The sequence below is a fragment of the Bacillus rossius genome, chromosome 8, assembly GCF_032445375.1.
Source record: "Bacillus rossius redtenbacheri isolate Brsri chromosome 8, Brsri_v3, whole genome shotgun sequence".
NCBI classification, from domain to species: domain Eukaryota; kingdom Metazoa; phylum Arthropoda; class Insecta; order Phasmatodea; family Bacillidae; genus Bacillus; species Bacillus rossius.
In genome coordinates this window covers 64,089,890-64,108,126 of record NC_086336.1, presented here as the reverse complement: position 1 = coordinate 64,108,126, position 18,237 = coordinate 64,089,890, and the positions used below count along the sequence as shown (strand labels likewise).

General features: G+C 39.0%; 2 protein-coding genes across 3 annotated transcripts in view; one reads left to right on the top strand and one right to left on the bottom strand.

Moving 5' to 3' along the window:
- The window catches only part of LOC134535081 (intermembrane lipid transfer protein Vps13), a 119,635-nt gene extending 103,825 nt beyond the window's left edge, over window positions 1-15,810 (bottom strand). For both annotated transcript variants that reach the window (XM_063373940.1, XM_063373941.1), the window contains exons 1-8: window positions 13,868-15,810; window positions 13,659-13,745; window positions 13,282-13,479; window positions 11,064-11,275; window positions 6,215-6,353; window positions 4,308-4,427; window positions 2,750-2,876; window positions 796-1,030 (exon numbers count right to left, since the gene is read on the bottom strand). In XM_063373940.1, coding sequence (XP_063230010.1) covers window positions 796-1,030; window positions 2,750-2,876; window positions 4,308-4,427; window positions 6,215-6,353; window positions 11,064-11,275; window positions 13,282-13,479; window positions 13,659-13,745; window positions 13,868-13,967 — 1,218 coding nt within the window. In that variant the 5' untranslated portion in view covers window positions 13,968-15,810. The remainder of the gene's footprint in view (window positions 1-795; window positions 1,031-2,749; window positions 2,877-4,307; window positions 4,428-6,214; window positions 6,354-11,063; window positions 11,276-13,281; window positions 13,480-13,658; window positions 13,746-13,867) is intronic.
- On the top strand, window positions 14,091-16,836 carry LOC134535083 (crossover junction endonuclease MUS81). Its single transcript, XM_063373944.1, has one exon. It carries the CDS (start codon window positions 14,552-14,554, stop codon window positions 16,304-16,306), a length of 1,755 nt encoding a protein of 584 aa, XP_063230014.1. The 5' UTR covers window positions 14,091-14,551; the 3' UTR covers window positions 16,307-16,836.
- The last annotated feature ends 1,401 nt before the right edge of the window (window positions 16,837-18,237 follow it).

Here is an 18,237-nt window from a genome sequence, read left to right as displayed (position 1 = left end):
TCAGTTTCTAATACTTACACACTCTGAAATAATGAATATTCGACTATATTTGAAGTGCAATCGTACGTGATTTAGTGTCTGTTCCTCACTAGTCAAAAATTTATCCAGTTTAAAAAAAAAAAATACTGTTGAGTCTCTTCCGGTCGAGTACAATCAACCCTAGACTTTCAAGCCGCATCAAACTTAAGCTTTTTTCTTGACCCGGCTTGAGTTTTCAAGGCTAAGTTCATTTATACACAAAACCATATACAGATATTTAATTAATATTACTTACCATTTATAAAAAAATGTTACAAAAAAAATTTTTCTTCCCAATCTTGTTATTTGAATATAATAAGAGATTAAAAACTAATACGTACTTGCACAAGCCTACTGTTCACGGTACACAGGGCCGCAACTAGGGGGGGGGGGGGGGGGGGGGGGGAAGGGGAGGGGAGGGGGGGGGGGGGGGCAAGCGGGGCTATACGCCCCGGGCGCAAAGCTGTGGGGGCGCCGAAATCGCTTGCATTGTAATTCCTTCCTACTACAACTGGTAACTGGTAAAATGTTTTTTAACTTGCATGCCAGGAATGTCTAATCTGATTTACAATATAACGTCTCAACATAGCACCGTTTTTCCGTGGGAGGGCCCCCGGACCCCCCCGCTTTATTGGTGTGGTATGTGCAGATAAAGTGGAGAGGGGGGGGGGGAGGCATGAATCCATTCATGCCCCGGGTGCCAGAGACTCTAGTTGCGGCCCTGACGGTACATCAAGGTGTCAACGTGAACAGTTAGAGGGAGAGGGGACCGCTCACCTCGCTCTCGACGATCTGCCGCGCCAGGACGATGTTGAAGATGTCCAGCTGCCTCTCCAGGTCCTCGAGCTGCGCCTGCACCTCCCCGGGGACCCGGCGCGCCGTCAGCTTGGTCTTGTAGGCGGCGGCGTACTCCTTGCAGCGTCGCCGGTGCTCCATGATGCGCCTCAGGTCCCAGTTCTGGTGGCGACGCCGGATCTCCTGCTCCAGCACGCTGCGTATGGCGAACAGCCACCTGCGGGACCGCCACGCCACGTCTCCCGTGCGTCTCCCGGGCGTCTGCCCCCGCCCGAGGCACCGACCACTGCCCCTCCACGACACTCTTGTGAATACTTCACAACCCGGCATGCTCGGGAAAACCACCACGCCAAATTGTTTTAGTACTTAACGTGACATTTGAAAATGCCTAAGCATCGTTATATTTGAAATGAGCAAAATAATTGTTAAGTCACTATTTTTTATGTAATGACAATAATTCTTTTTTGTGTGTTATATTTTTTTGTGGTGGCACTCATGTCTACTTTTATGAATGCACTAATTCATTTTATTTGTAGTTATTTTATAATTTCTATTGAATGTTATTTAACATAGGGCTTTATTGGTTTTATAAGCATTACAAACATTAAAATATATACATTTTTTTTTAGTTCGTTCCAATATTTTTTTTTTATATATATGTACTTGTACGTAATTCAGCCTTGCTGAGAAAAATATTCACAATTCGATTCAATTTTGCAAGTATTTTACACATTTAATTTGATGTTTGCTTCGCAACAAAAACCTGTTTTCAATACACGTAGCGACCTTGCACACATATTTTTACTCATGTGAGAAAATTTATGTCGCAACAATAAATTATAAAACATAAGAGTAAATTACAAAATTCATACAAATGTCTCTTGAGATTGCAGTTATCTAAACTGTGAGGTCCATTCGTTAAAAAGAGGTGTTAGACGAAACGTGCCCACCTACGAAATATTGAACCTTCTACTTCCCCTCTTTCCAAGTGCCTTAGGCTCTTGCAATGCTATCAACCGTTGGTATGCAAGGCAGAGACAAGGAGTGTGCAACATGTTCCTCACCAAGATCTGCTAGGCAACAACACCGGCCAAAACTGAGGTCAAGATTAAATGGTGAATTGTGATAAAACAGATAATCACTGAAAAGCATGTCATAACACCAAAATGCAAGTTAATACACCATAAGCACCGAAATGCAACTGAAATCGCAAAATAATCAGCATTTTTAATCAAAACTTTAACTCCAATCGCAAAAAAAAAAAACAATTTCTTTTAATAACATTAAACTCTAGGGATGTAACATATTTTACATAAAGGATGAACCAAATTAATGTACTAAATAGATTAAATTTTTTTGTACCTTTTATTGATCTTTTAACTGTTATTAGTAACCCATTTTTACATTACACCATTGGTAAATTTTTCAAGCACACAATTATTTGCAGATTTATTTTTATTGTTCCGAGTAGTTAGAAACGATTTGTTTAAAAATACACTATAGGAATAATGAGTTCATAAAAAAAATTTAAACAACACCGAAATAATCTGTTTTAAAAACAAAATTAGCTTAAACACAAAACCATAACATTTTGTCCCTAGCTAAAAACAGAAATAATAGTCGCTACCTGGATTGGTTTTCCCGTTAAAACCAGAAGTTTGACTTCTAGCCAGGGTGTTGTAGGGCATTAGTTGATGAGACACATTCAAAACATTCATTGATGAGACACATTCAAAACGTTCATGAAGTTCTTCCATGAAGCAGTTAAAATTCTGGCTTCATCAAATGACAGCACACCTTCATTCACAAACAAAGAGTTCTACCAGCACATTCCTCGACATTTTATTTTGCCAAAGTTAAATTTGCATCATACGATTGTCAGCATTACGAAAAACCTAAGCTAATCACACACGCTACGATGTTCACGAAGCCCTACCATTCCTTGTAGTGACCCCTGTAAGACTTGACGGCGGGCCGATACTTCCTGTAAGGAGCACCCAGAGTCATCTGCTCCAGAGAATCCAGCAGGTTTATGACGGACAAGAACTGCATTTTGCTCACACCTTGAACACACAACAAAACATGTATTTATTAGCACGGTGCACTGAACTGTCCTGTGGAATGTGTTTAAAACTGAGGAACTCGGTGCAAAGGAACCAGCACATAGGTTTCTTTGGCACTTAGCACCTCAATTCTTAGGACGAGGGTGTCATCCCATGTATTCTGTTAAATACAATTTTCCGTTGAATACAGCGGTGGAAAACAGTTTGAATTTGGATGAGGATTTCCAACTTATTGCACCACTTTCTCAATAACACATAAAAAGACTAAAAAGCTTAACACAGTAGTTCAAAGATTCTTAGTACCTAACATATGTTTCATTTATTGCTATTAGGTCATAAATTTTTACTACACACACAACAAAATTGTAAAATATTTACATACATTCAATGACACTTATAATATAGACTATTATATTAAAGACTTGTACAATTAAAACAGTTTTTACCTCCTTTACCAAAATGTTAGAATCTAAAATGCAAATAACTAGAGTTATGATCACCAGATAAGAAATAAACACTAAACTGTGTATGTTGTGTCATTATTATTAGTACATGCACCAGTTTGCATTTGTTGTTGTCGCTGTTGCTGTGTGGCACTCAGGGCCTTGTGTGTTTCCTGCCGTGCTACCGACCAGGGTGGGAGTCCATGTATCAACTGCGGTAATTGTGTTTTGTCTCCGTGTCGTGCCCACCAGTAAAGCCTAATATGACTGTCGGTGGGCATGATAAAATTTTTAAATAAATAAAATAAACTGAACTGCCTTGCTGGATTTGTAGCAGCAGAGTTCTGTTCTGTCAGTATCAGACCGAGCACCCACAATTCCACCGAAATAAGTGTTCCAGCTGACAGTAACATATAGTGATAATTATGATACTGGATGACCGATAAGATTTTATCTATGATTGAGATAAAACCAAAAACAATGCCGAAAAGCATTTTAATAAACCACATGACACCGAAACTTAAGTTAATACAACACATGTAACCAAAAAGTAATGTCAATATTTAAATACACAAAATTTTAAAAAATGTTGAATTTATAAATAATTTTATTTACATAAATACAACTTAATATATATTGCAACATATATTTTCATATATATATTTAATATATATAATATATATTTAATAGATATAACATATATATTTAATAAATATTTTTACCAAATTGCATAGACCAAATAGATAAAAAAATTAAAAATTACTGTTATTCTTGTTTGATAATTCATACTTCACTAGTTAATTTTTTTTATTAATGATTGTTAACTATTTTTCAAACACAAAAATATTTGTGGTTTAAAAATTACAACATTCTGTTACAATACAAACCAGGAAACATTTTATGGTCATATTTAAAAAATAAAAATACATTATTTAAAAAATGACTGTTAAGCATAAAATCTTACATGCAAGGATAACCAACTACTCACCAACATTAAGATTCTCCAAGCTCACGGTGAGATGCACTTTGGGAATGGTGAAGTTTGAGCCATCCGTCTCTGGTTTGGGATTCAATTTCAGCCGAGCTGATAAATTTATGGGTCCAAGCACTGAAAAAAGAAATTTCATTTACAAAATCTTGTAAAAGATTTACTTTGTATGTAAATGCTAACTAGTAACTCTTACTTTCTGAATCCACCCACATTCTATTCAACAATTGGAAAAGGAGGCACCAACGTACAATTTTTAATCAAACCAGCGAAAACATCCAACTGTAGCAAGCCAGAAGCAGGGACTGTTGCTCACCTGCGTTAATATACACATGAAGGTGGGTTAGTGTTGCACACTGCACGGTCCTGTATTTACCTGAATATGATGCTATGATTTTTACCAAAATCGTGGAAACTAAAAGTGAGGGTATGCATTATAATCCCAAACTTGTATCTTGCCACTGGGAACAGCTTAGTTGATAAAACTACAGGCTCTGCCTCATAAATGTGTCACTCATGCCGCTTCAGACCGCTGTTAATTAATGCCTCCTGAACCTCCTCCACTCAGTTGAAAAACTACAAGCTCTGCCTGTAAACTGCAGCACTTATGCCACTTTAGCCCGGGGCTTCCTGGACCTCTACACAGTCTTGGAAGATGAGAGATGAGGATGAAGGATAGGGTGTACATGGAGTGTGTCACTGGGTTCTCTCTGCCTCTTCACTGTGGCTGCTGGAGAAGGCACCTCCTCCCACACCACTGTATATCACCAAATTCTCTGCTTTCTGAACAGCCACCGCTTTTGAACTACTGTCATAAAACACATTTTTTTTTTTTTTCCAACTGCGGCTTGGTGTTTCAAAAGAGACCATGTAAATCACTACTAACAAAAGTGGCACCAGAAAGGGTCTACTAAATACAGAATAAATTTAATAATTTGTTTCCAAGTGCTATGTACAGTACTTGAATTGAGAATTTCCAATCAATAAAGTCTTATTCATAAACTCATAATCAAAACGCCCGGGTTTCCAATATATTCAGATTCGAATTATTTTCGGGTAAATACGGTATACACAGAGGCTCAAGGCAATGGGACCTATCGCATGTGGTGGGACCAGTCAGCTCAGCTTATAAACCGAGGTCACGCAGAGATCTGGCATCGAACCTATAACAATCGCCACATGAGTCACTGAAGAGCACCTTGGTTTACTACTTTCGGCACTTCGCACTAAACCACTAAAACTTTTGAGCGTCAGTACAATTTTTTTTAACTCCTAACCAGCGAAAGCATAATAAATGGTTGTGCTGCAATTTTTTTTCCCTCAAAATTTCTCAGTAATTAATCAGCAAGTCTATGTTCATTTGCACAATTATCGCCAAAGTAAAATTTTTCTTGTCTTACTTTCTGCTTTGCATGCTGTCGACGAGGTCAATAGGGATGCACTCACAAAACAGGAGACTGAAACAGGCGAATCGAGGGCAGAATCGGGGAAACTGTAAGGAACTGTTCCGACATTTGTACAGGGTGACTCCGGGAAACACACGGAGAATCACAGTCGCATCGGCAGTGTTGAGTGTTAAATATTGTTGTTTAAGTGTTTGTGGCAGTCATTTAAATTGGTATGTTTAGTTTTTTAAGGTTGGTAACATGTTAAAACAATTGTTGAATACTTAGTTCTTTGTAGTATTGTTTGATGTGACCATGTTTAAGTTGTGATGTGTGTAAAGAATTTTAGAAGAAGTAAAATTAGTGAATTTCAAAGCATGTGTTATTATTTGCAGTATTAATTCCACGAAATTGAAATCTTCTAACAGGCAGGACCGGGACTCCAACCTGGGAGCTCCGGAAAGAGAGTCCCACCTCGCCGTTTGCCGAGCAGCAGCCAGCCGCCCAGGCAGACAACTTAACTGTACACGTAGTCGTCGGGCCGCCGGACGTCCGAGTACACCCCGGCCTTGAGCAGGCTCAGCAGCTCGGAGCGCGGGGAGCCCGCGTACAGCTTGGTGTCGCAGTTCCAGTACACGGCCAGGTGGTTCTGGCTCAGGATCTGCGTGCCGGGGCGAGGCAATCCAGAACACACACCACAATTACCGTCGGGTCACTCTTTCAAAAGTTACCACACTTACGGCAAGATATTATGTTGTCTGGCGATGGAACCAAAACAGCGAAATTTAACTCAATACATCGCATAACACTGAAATGCAAGAAAGCAATAAAATTCACTAGGGATGTGCCAGTACCCGATATTTTCGGGTACGGTTCGAATCCACAATTACCCGAACCCGGAATCGTTGTACGAGGGTTTTTTTTTTTCAACCTCCGATCGGCTGTAATAAAAAAACGGGAATGAATTGGGAAATTATTTTCATGTCAAAAGAAACGTACATCTTTACTCTTATTTCCACATAATCACAGTGCAGATTGAGGTATTTCTTGTACCGATGCACCAGCTTTCCAATACCCTCTGCATAAAATGATGCCTCCTGCCTATTCAGCCACGTTTTAACAGTGCCCTGCAGTGTGATTACAGTTTCATTTCTCCATGGCATGCCCATTAATCGATACCCTAATCGCTCGTACACGAATAGACACGTCTCGTAGTGTTTACCCCCTTCAACCAACCATGTGGAGCGGCCAACTCGCACCTCAGTTGAAGCTTGGTTATGGGAATGTCAACATGGCTGCACGGATAAACTGTACGGCGAAATGCGAGCTGCGTGGAGTCATCCGTTTCTTACAGGCACACTGCAGCAGAAATCCATCGCCGAATGAGTGTTGTATACGGTGAAAACTTTATGAGCGATGGCGTTGTGCGAGAGTGGTGTCGGATATTCCGCGAAGGCCGTATTGATGTTCATGATGAAGGTGGCCAAGGAAGGAAGTCGGTAGCAACAGATGAAACAGTTCAGAGAGTTGATGCATGCAGTTGTTCGTGAGAGACGTCGATTCACGATTTCAGAACTGTCTGAACAATTTCCGCTCATTTCAAGGTCAGCCCTATACGCCATTGTTACAGACAATCTCGGATACAGGAAAATCTGTGCCCGATGGGTACCCAAGATGTTGACTCACATCAACAAGGAGCGGCGAATGGCATCAGCCTTGTCGTTTTTGCTGCGTTACGCAGACGATGGTGAACACTTTTTGACTCAAATTGTGACAGGTGATGAAACATGGATTCATTTCGATAATGAAGAAACAAAACTTCAATCACAACAGTGGATGCACACCTATTCTACAAACAAGCCGAAAAAGTTCAAACGGACATTCAGCACCAAGAAACAGATGGCTACAGTGTTCTGGGATCACCAAGGTGTGCTACTGGTTGATTTCATGGAGCCAGGGACAACAATCAATGCTGCTGCATACTGCGCGACACTACGACGGCTAAGACAGTCGATACGCAACACGCGGAGAGGAATGCTGACATCTGGTGTTGTCTTGCTTCATGACAACGCCCGACCGCATAGTGCCGCCGTAACACAACAACTCCTTGCAAGATTTCGATAGGAAGTGTTTGATGACCCTCCTTACAGTCCGGATTTGGCACCGAGTGACTATCACCTTTTCCCCACGTTGAAAAAGTGGCTTGGAGGACGACGCTTCAACACCAATGATGAACTGCAGAGCACTGTTAAAACGTGGCTGAATAGGCAGGAGGCATCATTTTATGCAGAGGGTATTGGATAGCTGGTGCATCGGTACGACAAATGCCTCAATCTTCACGGTGATTATGTGGAAAAATAGAGTAAAGATGTACGTTTCTTTTGACATTAAAATCATTTCCCAATTCATTCCCATTTTTTTATTACAGCCAATCGGAGGTTGAAAAAAAAATAACCCTCGTACGTACATGGATTCAAACAGTATTACGAATATTCACAAAAGTTATAAATTAATTTAATATGGCTCAAAAATACTAGCAGTGAAAAATAAAATTATGCTACTATTACGTAAGTATTTATAATATGATGTATCTAAGAAAGATACGTAAATTAAATAATTAACAGTGACATTAAAAGAATTTCGAGATTTCGAGAGCTTAAACTATAATTACGAATTTCGTCGTATAGCAAACTATAAACTAAAAACAATTACATACCTACAAGAAAAAAAGTCTTGGTTATTTATTGGAGAAAAAATGGTTTCGTTTGCTGAAACGTATATAAAACTGAGATTTCTCTGTGGCGTGCAGTTTATTACGATTGAGTTGGAGAATCAAATATGATTTGGTTTTCATATTTTAAAGTGTTTATTATTAATTAAGTTTACATAATTATAAACATTTCAATCTCAAGGTAATAAATAATTGCCAGTAGTTACAGTTAGAAAATAAAAGAACACACATTATTTATAAAATAATCAGTTATTTTTAATTATTCTGTACTTGATATTCGGAATCGGATTCATATCTCAAATATTGCCAGGGATTCAAATCGGATTCAAACCGAACTGAAAATCAAGGATTCGCACATCCCTAAAATTCACCTCAAATACCTCTTTCAAAAGTTACCATACTTATGGCAAGATATTATGTTGTTTAGCGATAAAACCAAAACAGCGAAATTTAAGTCAATACATCGCACAACGCTGAAATGCAAGGCAAAAAAACAGAATGCAGCAAAATTCACCTCAAATACCCCAGTTTATTTATTAAAGTATAGAATTAATTTCATAAATCTCTAGTTTAGGCTTTTAATTACAGACCTAAAATATAATTTACAAAGTAAAAATATTTATTTAGCTCCTATGTATGTTTCTTTCAAAGTAAAGTAAATTAAATTAAAGCAGTCTACTGCTGATACCCTATATAAGTGGCTAATGTCCTACAGAGAAAAAATAACAAGGAAATGTATGTGTAATGATTTTGGATTTTTAACATTGCAGATGGATTTCTTTTTATTGAAATTAATAGTATTGAAATAATAAGATGGTGAAAAAATTAAAATTTAATTTTGAAAATAGGCTTGCACCAGATATAACTTAAATCACAATTAAATATATTTTTCTACTGCTTAAAAAAGTTATGCAGGTTTAGCAATTCCAATAACACCGTTTCTAGTTTTTAAATTTCATTAATTTTATACATTGGAAATACTTTAAAAAGAAAACCATAACATTAAACCTTTCAAAACATTCAAAATATAATTTCTTAAAATCTTGACTAAGACACTGTATTTAAAAAAAAAAATACAGCTGTACATTTTATTTTCATACTTTTAAATTTCTCATGAATTAAAGAACATTATCAAAAACTATTGAATATTTTAGTTGCAGTTTATTTTTTAACTTCCTCTCATCAATATAAGTAGTAATGTTTTATGTACATACATTTTTAAGTCTTTACCACAAATTTTTGAAGCGGTTGATCAACATATTTTATATTTATGGTCGATATGTAATTTTAATATTTAATGAAAATAAAAAATCCAGCAGCTTTTTATAGCACCATACATTCTTGGTTCTACATTACTAGTGTTTTTAAAGTTCTCTTACACAGCTACAAAAAACTTTTTCTATGACAGAGTAGCAAAACATATCTAGTATTAGCTATCAGTAGCATCATGTCCTGTTCCACCTGAAACTAATTAAAGATCTATGTATACTCTGTATATGTCTGATTTTAGAATACCTCTAGGTATGGTGTCTTTAGAATCATTCTGTATTATGAAAACTTAATCTAATACATATAAATATAGTTTTAACACCGCCTAAACTGTAAAAAAGGATAATTCTGATAAACATAAAAATTGTTTTTCAAAACAATATTCAGACCAGATTTACACATGGGTAGTGACACCACAGAATTCTAGTTTTTTTCAACATTCCACCATTCTTCTAAATTTCATTTCTCTGCTACTCCACACCACCAATCTCTGATGTGGTACTCCCTTACGAAGACTTTACAATATAAAATTCTGAAACTACAATAATATTATATTAACTGACCAGGAACTCAAAGAAAAAGGTTAATTTTCATGTAATTATTTAAATAATGTGCAAAATTATTTATGTTATTACAACAGAAAACTTATTAAGAGAGTTTAACTGTATCCGGGTGTTTGCTAGATGTGTTAAATGAACTAACGCAAATGTGAAAAGCTAGCCATTAATATTAAATAATTTATTCAATACCACTAATCTCTTACATCAAGAATCTGAATAGATTAGAATATTAGATATATGAATATATTAAGCAGTGGTACCAATTACCCCCCCCCCCCCCCCCACAAAAAATAATAATTTGGAGCATTCATTTCAAATTTATATAAAGAATCATCTTAATAAAAGTCAATGAAAATAAAATTTTAAAGTTACATTAATATTTGAGTACTCAACCAAAATTTGTTTTTTTATTACTGAGGAGTCAAATTTTTTTACTATGAAAAAATTCTAATATTTAAAATATTTATTTCAATTCTTAAATGTTAAGCATCATATCCCATCTATTTATATATAAGATGCCCTTGATTTTAGGATGTCCTTAAATTTTATATTCTCTCAAATGTAGGGTTGGCTGAAATATACGACAACCTTGATTATAAATTGACCTTGAAAAAAATGACCTAAAATGTAAGAGAAACCTGTAATGCGAGGGAGATTACGAAACATCAAATCTAATACTACTTTGAATGGAAGAGACACAACGCGAGTCAATCTCGACTGCGATGTTACCTCAAAAATCTCTCTCAAACATCAAAAAAAAAGTTAAGCATGCAGGTGTTCCTAAGCAAACGGACACTCCGGGGAGGGTGACCTTGTGGAAGATGGACTCGGCATCCGTCATGATGCGGGGCGTGCCGTGCTCGTCCGTCGTCTGCAGCGACAGGTTGTTGAGGGTCAGCCCCATGGCCACGCGCCGGTCCCTGTCCTCGTAGCGGATGTGGATCTTGCTGATCCTCACTTGCACGTTCTTGATTATCTGGGTGGCCAGTTTCTCGACAAACGTGTCATCACGTTTCGGTTTGTCTGGAACAAGGAAGAAAAATAATAATAGCCTGTCATGGGGACAGTCAACTGAAGTGAAAACTTAAAACTTCAAGAAAGAGTATTTATATCGCACAAATGACTATCTCACAAGTGAACGTTGGTGTATGACAAACTCATGAGGTATACTATGTCCAGTATTCGTAAGCAAACAAATATTCGTTATTTCGAAGTGTTAGTGTTTGAGGTCGAATTGAATTCGAATAGTTTACTATTCGTATTCTTATCCGAAAATTCGAATATTCGGTGAGGCCTACCATCCAGGGAACGGTTTACAAATAACTAACTATTGGAGGTACTGGGGCAACACAAAGCCATAAATGTCCGGGTGAAAATCCGAACCTAGTATCACTGCGAACACTATTTTGCAGTGACACGTATTTTTTCATGTAAATGTACGTATTTACGAGAAAAAAAATAGCCAGTCATGGGGACTGTCAACAGAAGTGAAAACTTAAAACTTTTGTTTTTAAATGTGTAATATTACATCATTTCTACGTCAAATGTACGAAAGAAAATTATTTTGGTATTATATCAGTACGATGTCAGCATGATATCATTTATACTTGCATCATTTTTTTAGTCACTACAGATGTCAGTGGTATGTCAAAATTCCGTAAAAATTCATTACCTAGCTATGACTTACCAGTGATATCAGACCTAGGTCATGTATTCACGTGGTCAAATTAACTTCACTTACTGCTACTACAGCATGTCGGAGATGCGAACTCACGAGATTTTACTCATACAAATAAATAAGTCCAACACACACATGTTACAGACAAGTATATGCAATGTATTAGTGTATATATGCGTGTACATGTACACAGACCGCTGTGCGTCGCCAGTCTGGCGCAACACGTCACTAGCATGTCGGTGACGCGAACCCATAAGTTTTGCCCCTACCAAAATTCGCTCAACGCGGCTAAAGAAGATTTCACTTCAAAAAAGTTCTGATGAAACAAGATAACTCATTTGCAATGAAACTGCATAAAAACTATCCCCAAATGAAAACTGATAAAATTACGGTGTGCAAATACTAAGAATAAAACATTTTGAACCAAACACAACTACAAAAATTACATATAAATTCATTTGAAAAGACATGCACTAAAAGGATACATTAATAAAATAAAAAAAATTGTAAAAGGTTTTCTGCATAGTTGGCATATGAAAAATAAATGCTAGACTGACAAAACTAACAATGCTCTGACCATCATTGATATAAAAGATGCCTTGGTGCAAACCCATTACCTAAAGATACAGGTTTTATAAACTACAATTGGAAATGGTAAATCAAACATTTATTGACCTTCACAACAACAAAATAAGCTTCACGCATGAATAACTACATGCAGGTTGCCATAGTAGTCGCAGTTCTCCTCTGTCTTAAAAAATATTGCTCTTTCACAAACTAATTGCATATAATTTTTATCTGTGAGAATACCAACTTTAAAAAAAAAGTTATATAGGGTAAAGAGTTGCAAATTCATAGTTTACAAATATAATAGATAGTAAATAGTTATTAATATATATCATTATATAGTAAATAAATATAATAAGTTATATAATAATAAAATTATAAAAAAATGGTAGGTATTACAAACTATACTAACCTGGGCAGGTTTGTAGTAAGGGCTATACAATAAGAAACCATGGGTAATATATCTTCAGTATCTGTTCTACACTAGACTAGGGAAGGCTGTAATATATAATAAAAAAAAAAACCCTGACAGTTTCATAATGAAACACAAGCTATTTTGTGCAAAACAAATATGTGAATGTTCCCCGCCCAAAACCAACATACTCCCATACGAATGTTGGGGTGGTATTGACGTCAGCACCGCTATGTTGGTTACATCAATATTGTTATGGTATTGCGTTGTAAACTACTCACTATCCTGGTTTCGTGCTAAGGTATGTTACTGTTCCTAAAGACCGAGATGCTGACGAGCCAAAAACCAAAAATTAACGAGGATCAAAATCACCTTTCTCTTTCTCCCGCTTCTTGGCCTCCTCAACACTGCGCAGCTGAGCCTGCTTAGCACTCTGGAGTGCCTTCTCCTCCTTGGCGGCATCGTACTTTATGTCCCTGTTGGGCACCACGAGCAGGTACAGGTCTTCGATGGCCGCCTCCACTGGGGCTCCGTACAGGTTCTTCCACGGGATCTTCAGAACCAGCTTGCCTGCGGGAACAAGCCGTGTCACCTAACTACAGACGCGACCGGGCTAGGAGAGCCATCTACCTCTAGTTTAGTCTTTTAAATTTGAAATATGGTACGCTGAAATGTTAATATTAGGTACCTACATGAAATATGAGTTCCATATGTAATGCAATAATTATAATACCAGCAAACATACGAACCTAGCTGACCGAAGGCAATTTTAATAGGGAGGTCCAAGTCATCTAGTACAGTTTCCTTCAGGAACAACTCTTCCAGTTTAACATCACCTGGAAAAAAAAATCAACATTCCAAAAACATTTAAGCTCGTTTCATTGCAACCGATCGTGAAAGTAAATGTCACCGGTCATTACGGGTCACGTATTTCTGACGCGAATAAATCGCAACTTGCCTCCAAATATCCCTATCTGCAGCTTCTTTCGATCGAAGCTCTCGACGTAATCGCCCAAAAATTTATTCAGCAACTCGGCCACAATACTTTCGAAAACCATGGCGGGCGGGGCACTTTTGAAGTGCTGTCATCGGCTGGGGTTCGGGTCCTCACCACACCCACCGACAGGCCAGCAACCACCGACGGCAACGTAGCGTAACCGTGCCACAAGGCCCCCTATTCACGACCGACCCGCCGATGCCGACACATCCATCACTCGGCTATTAACGGCGATGACGTCATTCGCATTGCAGGTGCCAGTACAGACCAGCGCCGACTAAAACTCCATTTGATTCCAGACGCGCTGGTGGAAAAGATCCTGTCAGTCTGCGGCTCGATATTGCTCCACGAGTATTGCAGCAGGCAGCAGAAGGAAAATATCCGCAGTGCGGCCAATGGCAGAATACGTATCTTGATTCTTGCGGTGCGCGACAGGTAAAAAAATTCTGTCGTGTTTTGGTTCGTGAAACAAAAGACTGAAGACGTTCGTTTTCGTTTCGCAATGCTGCCACTTCGGAATCAAGGAAAATATTATTGTTGTGATAATTGTTTTGACAATGTTTTATATTAATGTATCTCGCCATTTCAGTCAGCGTGAGATAAGATGTGTTTTTTATGTAAAGAAATTTTTAGCATAAACGAAAGATGACATCGCCAGGTGGGTCAAATCAAGTTAGAAAACGCATAACTTTAAAAAACAAGGCATGTCCTAACCCTTTATTCGAAATGTGGCTTCAGGAATGGAAGGAATCCGCAGATAAAAAGGGATCGGACATGAAATATTGTTTTGGGAAAGCCCTAGCTTCTCTTAGGAAATTCCCATTGAGGTTAAAAAGTGGCAAGGAATGTGGGATTCTACAAAACTTTGGCAATCGAATATGTGTAATGTTGGATCGTAAACTAGCAGAGTACAAGAAAGAACACCCAGAACTTGACTTAAATTCACCATCATCATCTGGTGAAAGCCCACCTAAGTTACCTTCACATCAAAAAGCCAAAGAGAGAGTCAGGTCAACAGTTCAGGCAAATGGTCGCCATAAAACGCAGCGAGATTCCGAGTATGTACCAGCTTATAGATCAGGGCCATATGCTCTGTTGCTGACTCTGTTGAAAAATTCAGAACGCCATGACTATAAGGGTTACATGACGAAGTCAGAGTTGCAAACCCAAGCTCAGGACCTTTCCGATACATCGTTCACGAAACCTTTACCGGAATCGCGATACACAGCGTGGTCCTCTATGGCGACACTGGTGCGGAAAGGACTCGTGGTCCGAAACAGCAACCCTGCAAAGTTTTCTCTCTCTGACAAAGGCAAAGAATTAACCATCAAACTTAGAAGTTGTGTTGGGACTGTAAATGATGCTATGAATGGTACCCATTCAACAAATGAAATTTCTTCGCAGGAATCAGTTTTCACAGCAGTTTCTACATTATCACGTGCGAGCAGTGCGAGTGAGCCGAGTGAACAGATGGAACAGTGCTGTAGGACGACAGTATCGCCAACTAGTAAACAAGTGCGTGGTGACAGGCGGGATGTGTGTTCAGAATCCAGCTGCATCATCTTCGAGCCGGGCTCTTTCGACGTGGTGTTGCTGGTGGACAAGCACGAAACGGCGGGCGGAGCCAGCTCGAAGGAGAGCGATGCGACGGTGTCGGAGCTCACGAGCCGCGGCGCGAGGTTCGAGCTGCGGCACCTGAAGGTCGGGGACTTCGCGTGGGTGTGTCGCCACGGGACCACGGGCGAGGAGCTGGTGCTGCCGTACATCGTGGAGCGGAAGCGCACGGACGACCTGGGGAAGAGCATCAAGGACGGGCGCTTCCACGAGCAGAAGTTCCGGCTGAAGCAGTGCGGGGTGCAGAACGTGATCTACCTGGTGGAGAGCCACGGCACGGACCAGCACACGGGCCTCCCGCTGCCCACGCTGCAGCAGGCGGTGGTGAACACACAGGTGGTGGACGGCTTCACCGTCAAGAGGACGGCGAGCCACCGCGAGTCCATGTCGTACCTCGCCACCCTCACCCGGCTCTTCCGCGCCTCGTTCCGCCGCAAGACCCTGGCCGGCTGCCCCAAGCGGGACCTGCCGCCCTTCGCGCTGGAGGGGGACTTTGCCTCGCTGCTCGTGTTCTCCGAGTTCAGCAAGCTGTCTGGGAAGGCGAAGAACTACTCTGTGAGGGAGATGTTCGTGAAGCACCTGCTGCAGCTGCGGGGCCTGTCGGTGGAGAAGGCCCTGGCGATAGTGGGGTGCTACGAGTCGCCCCGCGCGTTGCTGCGTGCCTACGAGCAGGGAGGGGGCGAGAAGCTGCTCGCGGAGATTCGGTACGGTGCGTCCAACAGACTGATCGGCCCTGTGATAAGCCGAGCCATCTACTACCTGTACACCAACGACACCTTGAAGTAGAGATTCGCAACATTTATCTGCTGCTGTATGGTTGAAATTATTTACAAAGTTAGTTAGTTCCTCTCTGATCATTAAGTATGTACAAATTTGTAGCTTAAACTTGTGTTATTATTTGTTGTGTGTGTAGAGCTGGTTCCGGCAATAAATACTAATAGTGTCAATCTGTTTTATGTTATAAATCATCGTTTATATTGTTAATAGTAAGTTATTGATTGAAACTGAATAACACTTCTTATTCATACAAACTACTATTTAATTGAGGTATGCATGTGCAGGCCTAATCCGGACTGTGTTCCAAGTCTCATGCTAAGGTAATGCTGGAACCACGCAATGCGAGATGCAGGCAGTCTGACTCTTGTGGGAGGATCTCGTGCACACACACACACACACACACACACACACGCGCAAGTTTACGCTAGCAAGTTGCTGTTTGTAAAGAGGGGCTCGGCAGAATGTGATCCTGCCATAAGTTTGTGCTATGTTTGTAACATTCATGTTGACTATATTTAAAAGAAAATTATTTCATCCAACTTCACAGCTTTTTATTCACTTTTAGAAGAATTTTTTTAGTCTCCATATAATTACTTTTCTGTTCTCGAATTAGTTTTTTTTTTGTTAGTGCTGAGGTAGTTTTTTTCACTGGAATTAAATGTTTTAGGATTAGTAGTATATGTGGCAGATAATAGAGAGAAAAAAATTTAATCTTAAAAATATTCTTAATTTGTGCCCTTAACAAAAAATTACATCTGTTTTTAGTGGGATACACATTTTCATACTGAAAAGTCAAAGTTGTTACCAACTTAAAAATAAAGTTTTATGCTTATGTTAAATACAAATGTGATTTAAAATGTTTTTCTTTCAGTCAGTACGTTTGTTGATATAGATTCATTCCTATCTTAGTCTAAGAGGTTTGTGTTAGCTTGCGTCACAAGTCAGAAATGCTGTACAGTGCTTGCAGAAGTTGGCTCAGGCCACAAAGTAATGGTCTCTTTGAAATCATGCTGAGGCAGTATTTTCACATGTGAATTCGAGCTGGTATCTGTGTTTCCTGCAGCTACGAAGCTTTTCAGAGGCGCTCTACTGTGTCAGCTAGGGTGGTGTGCAGGTACATAACCAGACTAGTTTCCACCCAGGGCCAGAACTCATCTTGATGCCCCCTTTTTTAAAAAAAACCAACCAAATCAAAACCTTTACACCAAACACACCTCATATCACCACCACACATTAATTCAGCTGTTCCAAATATATTTGATTCAACTTAGATGGTAAATAAAATAGATTCATTTTTTTGCAGTGATTTCATTTTAATACACCACAAGTTGTATAGTGTGCGAAAAATAGCAATTTTTTTAAATATTTGACAATATATGTGTATGTATCTTTCAGTACAAGTAAGTAATTCAGTTCATCTGCCCTCCATAATTTTTTTGTGTTCTAACACTACAATATCTATAGTAAAAATTATTCTGCCAGTTTTGCCCCTCCCCCCCCCCCCCCCCCCCCAATTATGGTTCCCGAGTCACAAACCCCGACTACCCCCCTCTAGTTACAACCCTGGCGGTGTGCGCCTCAACCAATGGCATGCAGTCTTCCTTTGCTTGCTGGACAGCTGGGATGCCTTGAGTTACTCTTATCATTTTTTAGATAAATTATTACTTAATCTTTTTTTATATCATTTTGCAGATTGCATTAATGTGTATTTAGTGCGGAATAGTAATTTTTTATACTCGCATATTATGTAATCAATTTACATGAGTTTTACTGTAATTTTAATTTCAGTTTAGGAAAAATAATTGTACTTGGATTTAACACTTGAAATATTTTTTTTTGTGATTTTAGCTTTTTTTTTGTTTTTCTCGCTTGTACTGTTCCTTAATGCACATTTTATCAGTTCCAACTGTGCTTATAAACACCTTATTTTAATAGCGTTA

Bases quoted from the DNA above. Each gene is read 5' to 3' on its own strand.
- LOC134535083 (XM_063373944.1), top strand. From the start codon at position 14,552: ATGACATCGCCAGGTGGGTCAAATCAAGTTAGAAAACGCATAACTTTA.